Source organism: Sus scrofa, unplaced genomic scaffold (genome assembly GCF_000003025.6).
Source record: "Sus scrofa isolate TJ Tabasco breed Duroc unplaced genomic scaffold, Sscrofa11.1 Contig679, whole genome shotgun sequence".
In the NCBI taxonomy this organism is placed as follows: domain Eukaryota; kingdom Metazoa; phylum Chordata; class Mammalia; order Artiodactyla; family Suidae; genus Sus; species Sus scrofa.
Genome location: NW_018085284.1, coordinates 36,104 through 43,066, shown reverse-complemented (window position 1 = coordinate 43,066; position 6,963 = coordinate 36,104). Strand labels below are relative to the sequence as shown.

At 36.7% G+C, this 6,963-nt stretch overlaps 1 protein-coding gene across 1 annotated transcript; it reads left to right on the top strand.

Moving 5' to 3' along the window:
* The first annotated feature begins 823 nt into the window (after window positions 1-823).
* Window positions 824-1,785, top strand: LOC110259034 (olfactory receptor 7C1-like). Its single transcript, XM_021082329.1, is given in 2 exon segments — window positions 824-1,463; window positions 1,466-1,785. Coding segments are annotated over 2 exon segments (960 nt in total).
* Window positions 1,786-6,963: the final 5,178 nt, after the last annotated feature.

Genomic DNA, 6,963 nt, shown 5'->3' with positions numbered 1-6,963 from the left:
TGGGTTCATAAATATGTTACCAAAGTATGACTTATTAACTCCACAAATATGGAATAAATAACACAATTACTGAACTTCTATATTTGTCCACATGTTAAATAGTGAAGGTAAAGGAAAGCTGTAGATGAAAATAAAAGTGAGGAAATAAAAGTTGAAAGACTAGAAGAAATAGATGCTCTAGAGGAACACTACTCAAACATTAATGTACATGTGAAACTCCAGGTGATCTTCTTAAAATGTAGATTGTGAGTCAGCAGGTCTGAGGGGGGCCTTGGATTCTACATTCAAAGAAGATATTTAGTAATGTAACCTACTGGTGCCTGAATATGACCTTTGAAATTAAGATTGCATTTCCACATGGTAGTGACAGCAAAGAAAATGATGGAAGCACTTGAAATTTCCCAACTAGGAGTTCCCATCATGGCTCAGTGGTTAACGAATCTGACTAGGAACACTGAGGTTGTGGGTTCGACCCCTGGCCTTGCTCAGTGGGTTAAGGATCTGGTGTTGCTGTGAGCTGTGGTGTAGATTGTAGACACAGCTTGGATCTGGTGTTGCTGTGCCTCTGGCATAGGCTGTTGGTTACAGCTCCGATTAGAGCCTAGCCAGGGTACCCCCATATGCCATGGGTGTGGCCCTAGAAAAGACAAAAAGACAAAAAGAAAAAAAAAAAAAGAAATCCCTCAATTAAATTCAGCTAGAAAAAGACAGTATTTCATTAATTCTGTCACCTGAAAAGCAACCATAGTTCTGTACTTCTATGATTATAATTGAGTGTTGCTTTTTTTTTTTTTTCCTGTATCCTGGCAGTTACTTCATCTACATGGAATCAGGAAATCAAACGCATGCTTTGGAATTTCTCCTCTTAGGATTTTCATCAAGTTCAGAGACTCAGTTGATTCTATTTGGGCTGTTCCTGTCCATCTATGTGGTCATATTCACAGGGAACCTACTCATTATTCTGGCCGTCAGTTTAGACTCCCATCTCCACACACCCATGTACTTTTTTCTCTCCAACCTATCTTTTGCTGACATCTGTTTTACTTCCACCACCATCCCAAAGATGTTACTGAACATTCAAACACAAAACAAAGTCATAACATATAAAGGATGCCTCAGCCAGATATTTTTTTTCATTGTATTTGGATGCCTGGACAATTTACTCCTGACTGTGATGGCTTATGACCGGTTTGTAGCCATCTGTCACCCCTTGTCCTACACTGTCATCATGAACTACTGGCTCTGTGGATTGCTGGCTCTGGGGTCCTGGTGTCTGAGCATCATGGGTTCCTTAATTGAAACCTTGCCCATTTTGAGGCTATCCTTTTGCACAAACATGGAAATCCCACACTATTTTTGTGATCTTCCTGAACTCCTAAAACTTGCGTGTTCTGACATTTTCATCAATAACCTAGTGGTTTATTTTGCAACTGACCTTCTGGCCATGATTCCTTTCAATGGAATTCTTTTTCTTACTATAAAATTATTTCCTCTATACTGAGAATTTCCTCAGTTGGGGGCAAGTACAGAGCCTTTTCCACCTGTGGATCTCATCTCTCAATAGTCTGCTTATTCTATGGCACAGGCCTTGGGGTCTATCTTAGTTCTGCAATGATTTCATCCTCTAGGGCAAGCCTGCTGGCCTCTGCAATGTACACCATGATCACCCCCATGCTGAACCCCTTCGTCTACAGTCTGAGAAACAGGGACATGAAGGGAGCCTTGATGAGCCTCTTCAGCAGAGTAGTATCTCTCAGTGATGGAGCTGTTGCAGAGGTCTCATAAGTAGAAATTCTCAAAGCTTTGGTAGGCATTCCTCATGGATCTTCAAAGTCTCCAAACAACAGTTTATTCTCTCTTACTCCTGGAATCACTATCTCTTACTGTGTCTTGATTTTGATCATATTTGAAGACATTGTATTATTTTTCTAGGGCTGCCATGACAAGGCACCACAAACCACATGGCTTAAATAATAGACATTTCTTGTCTCACCATTCTAGAGATTAGAATTTGGAAATGAATGTGTGAACAGGATTGCTTCCTTCTTACAGCTGTGAGGAAAATTATGTTCCATATCTAGCCTCTTTTGGGTTTGCTGGTCATCCCTGGCATTCCTTAGCAAGTAGAAGTATGACCCTAATCTCTGCATTTATATTCAAAAACTATTGTCCCCTGTGTGTGTATGTCTATGTGTGAAAATATCCCAAATTCCCCTTTTTATAAGGACACTAATCATAATAACTAAAGGAATAATCTATTCTACTATAAACCTTGTCTTAATTAATTATATCCATAACAAATCTATTTCCAGATAAGACCAAATTCTAAAGATCTGGAGATTGGGACTTCAACATATGAATTTCTGGGAAGCACAAGTCAACCCATTAAAATTTTTTTTAAAAAAAGAACAACTACATCAAGATTAGCTTTAAATAAGTATGGCTGACACACATTCTGTCACTTTTTCTGTTTTTTTTTTAAATCAAGTTTTATTTGAATACAGCTATACTCATTTGTGTACGTATTTTCTAAAGTTACTTTCATGCCACAACAGAAGATTTGAGTAGTTGTGTGGAAAGTCAAAAAATACTTACTCCCAGACCCTTTGCTATAAAATTTGCTGGTTCCTAATTAAACTGTTGCTTTCACTCCAGTTTCATAGCTAGATGTTTAAGCATCTCAGGCCACCATCAAAATGCCCCAATGATAACATGAAATTCTCCATTTATTAATATTAATGTATGTAGTTAGAATGTTTTTTCTATAAAACACTAAATCAAACCGAAAGTGAAGTATTTCTTAGCAATCTAAAAAGTAATTTTTTCATAATGTCCAGGAATTTGTCTTTTCTTAATCTTTTTATCCCCTTTGCCTAGGGAAAAAAATACTGACCTAGAAGGAAAGTGTAATGAGTTCTTCTTGAATGAATACATCTAAACTAGTTTATGAAAATACTGATAAAGCTCTGAAGCTAGTAAAACTCTTAGGTATTGTGTAGTAAAACTTCACAGTGATTATGAGTATTGTTATGATGTGAAGGCTCTGTTGCAAGACTATGAACTTGCCATCATACACATGTAAAGGCAAAGGCAGTGTTATCAGCACCAAGGTGACTTGCGTGTTGGGACAGACTGAATAAATGGTCAATTTTTAATGTAACCAAATAAATCAATGCCAATGATCCTTCTGTCTCTATCTGGAAAAGAAAAGTGATGATGGAATCCAGTCCACTGTTAGGCCATTCTCAACATTAAAGACATTCCCTTATTCTAAATCAAAATTACCTTTTCTACAATGCCTATAATGGCTTTATTTTTTTGAAGGAATAAACAGGTTTTCAACCCTCTCCTGTCTATTTATCACTTCTTAGACAAAAACTCTATTTCCCTCCTCACCCCACAAGCCTTTTATTTTCACTAAGAGATGGTATGATTTTCTTCCTCAATAATTTCTGTTCCAACAATGTCCTCCTATTCACCCACGTAGATCAATTGTTATTGCTTCTGAATTGTGGTACATGAAAATATAATTTAGATGTGTACCGATAATCAGAGAAGATTCCTCATATACCCTGGATAATCTGTACTCCAAAGTAGCTTTGTGCATGCAAATGTGGTGTGTGCGCATGTGTAGGTGCCCTTTCGTGTGTTTACAAACTACACAATGAATATTAACTATTAATTAGTGAAAGTGTAGAAGAAGAAAAGTTGAGAGTGTTGGGAGGTAAATTGACAAGACAAGGGATGTGGAATGGGATGGATGCCTGGCCAAATTTCATGGGCTGGATAAGAAAGAAATAAAACTAGGAGGTGACTAATGGAATGAGAAAAAAAAAGAAAAGAAAGTTTGAGAGCTCTGAATTTTGGCAAGCAGCAAAGTCAGCAGTAAAGAAAACAGAAGAGATGGAAGTCTTGATAAAAGAGTAGGATTTTGGAAGTTAGGATTCAAGAAGTTGCTAAGATCCATGTGACATTCTTGCAAAATGTTTGACAACACTAGGATTCTAATGAACATTTTCATTTCCATAGCTGCATGCTCTCTTGTTCTTTATTTTCTTTCAATCGTTCAATCTTTCTTTCAATCTTTCTTTTTTCTTCCTCCTTCCTTCCTTCCTTCCTTCCTTCCTTCCTTCCTTCCTTCCTTCCTTTCTTTCTTTCTTTCTTTCTTTCTTTCTTTCTTTCTTTCTTTCTTTCTTTCTTTCTTTCTTTCTTTCTTTTTCTTCTTTCCTTCCTTCCTTCCTTCCTTCCTTTCTTTCTATTACTTCCTTCCCCTTTCCCTAATTTCCTTCCTTCCATTCCTCTCCTTCCCACAACCTTCCTCTCCTTTTCACTTTTATATGACTGTTTCTATAAAGGTTACTACAGACACTGTTCTCCTGTGAAAGTCAAAATCTCCACATGGGCGCATAACCCATTCTCCTTGCCTACACAAGGATAGACTTCTACAACATCAGTTAATTGCCACTGGTAGATTACACCTGGAATTATAAAAACATGTTCCCATTTTTTTCCATTTAAAATATTTCCTGGGCCAATTTTATAATATATGATTTATAGGTTAATAAATTCTATTTTCTTGATGCTACATTCACTTCCAGATGCTGCCCTTGTATTTCTGCTCTCCTTTTCATTAAAACTTCTGACAAGAGCATTCCAAGTGCACTATCACCCCTTTTTCTCTTCTATTATATTTCAAACTCTTTATTTATTTATTTATTATTTATTTATTTATTTTATTTTTTCCTGCTGTACAGCATAGGGGTCAAGTTATTCTTACATGTATACATTTTTCCCCCCACCCTTTGTTCTGTTGCAACATGAGTGTCTAGACATAGTTCTCAATGCTACTCAGAAGGATCTCCTTGTAAATCTATTCTAAGTTGTGTCTAATAAGCCCAAGCTCCCAATCCCTCCCACTCCCTCCCTCTCCCATCAGGCAGCCACAAGTCTTTTCTCCAAGCCCATGATTTTCTTTTCTGAGGAGATGTTCATTTGTGCTGGATATTAGATTCCAGGTATAAGTGATATCATATGGTATTTGTCTTTGTCTTTCTGGCTCATTTCACTCAGTAGGAGAGTCTCTACTTCCATCCATGTTGCTACAAATGGCATTATGTCATTCTTTTTATTGTGTATATATACACCACATCTTCCGAATCCAATCATCTGTTGATGGACATTTGGATTGTTTCCATGTCCTGGCTATTGTGAATAGTGCTTCAATAAACATGCGGGTGTATGTGTCTCTTTTAAGTGGAGTTTTGTCTGGATAGATGCCCAAGAGTGGGATGGTGGGGTCATATGGAAGTTCTATGTATAGATTTCTAAGGTATCTCCAAACTGTTCTCCATAGTGGCTGTACAAGTTTATATTCCCACTAAGAGTGTAGGTGTAAACTCTTTCTAATAAGGACTTCACACCCAAAACATCACCTAAACAATCCTCATTTAGGTTGCCAGAGACCCTAGACTGCCCAATCAAATGAGCACTTCTCAGTACTACTTTTATTTGTTTTTTCATCTCTATTTTATACAACTGATCATTCTTTTTTTATTTAATTTTTATTAGTGAATAGTTGACTTACAATGCTGTATTACTTTCAGGTGTATAGCAAAGTGAACATATATATTCTTTTTCAGATTAATTTCCCACATAATTTGTTGAAGAGTATTGAGTTGATTTTCCTGTACTATACAGTATGTCCTTGTCCTTTTATCTCTGTTGTATATAGTAGTGTGTATAAGTTAAAATAAACTCCTAATTTATCCCCCCCCCAAACAAGTTTTCCCTGTGGTAACAAATTGTTTGGCTTTGAAAATTTTGAGTCTGTTTCTGTTTTATAAGTTATTTTATCTGTGTAATTTTTATTAAACTCCACCTATAAATGAATCATATGATATTTGTCTTTGTCTTACTTCACTTAGTATGATAATCTCTAATTCCATGCATGCTTCTGCAAAAGGCTTCACTTATCATTTTTATGGCTGAGTAATATTTCACTATATATATATATATATATATATATATATATATATATATATGTGCTAAATTCATGGATGAGATCTAAAAGTTTTCTGTTAGCATCTTTAGAATTTTCTATGTATAGCACCATACCATCAGCAAACAGTGACATTTTTATTTCTTCTTTTCCAATTTGGATTCTTTTTATTCCTTTTTCCACTCTGTTTGCCATAGCTAAGTCCTCCAAAGCTATGTTGAATAAAAGTGAGAATGGACATCCTTGTCCTGTTCCTGATCTTAGTGGAAATGCTTTCAGCTTTTCACTTTTGACAATGATGTTAGCTGTGGCTTTGTCATGATATGGTCCTTTTTGTGCTGAGGTGGGTTCCGTGAATGCACCCAATCTCATCTGATTCTGCTTTCTGAATACATTAATTATCTTGGTTTCTTCCTACTTCACTGACAGCTCCTTCTCTATCTTTTGCTGTCTTCTTCTCTCATCTTCTATGGTTCTCATTGCAGCAAGATATTGATAAAGACTGAAATTGGAGATATCATACTCCTTGATTTCAGATTATATTACAAAGCTACAGTAAGAGAGAGAGAGAGAGAAATAGGGTGAGAGAGAGAGACAAAGAAAGAAAGAAAGAAAAAGAAACATAGATAATGGAATAGAATAGAGAGCCCTGAAATGATGCATACTTACATGGTCAGTTAATCTATGGCAAAGGGGGCAAGAAATAAAATGCGGAAGAGACTGCCTCTTTAATAGATGTTTTGGGGAACACTAGACAGCTACGTCTAAAATAATCAAACTGGAGTTCCCATTGTGGTGCAGCAGAAATGAATCCCACTAGGAACAATGAAGTTGCTGGTTTGATCCCTGGCCTTGCTCATTGAGTTAAGGATCTGGCATTGCTGTGAGTTGTGGTGTAGGTCACAGACACAGCTCAGATCTGGTGTTGCTATGGCTCTGGTGTAGGCCAGCAGCAATGGCTCCAA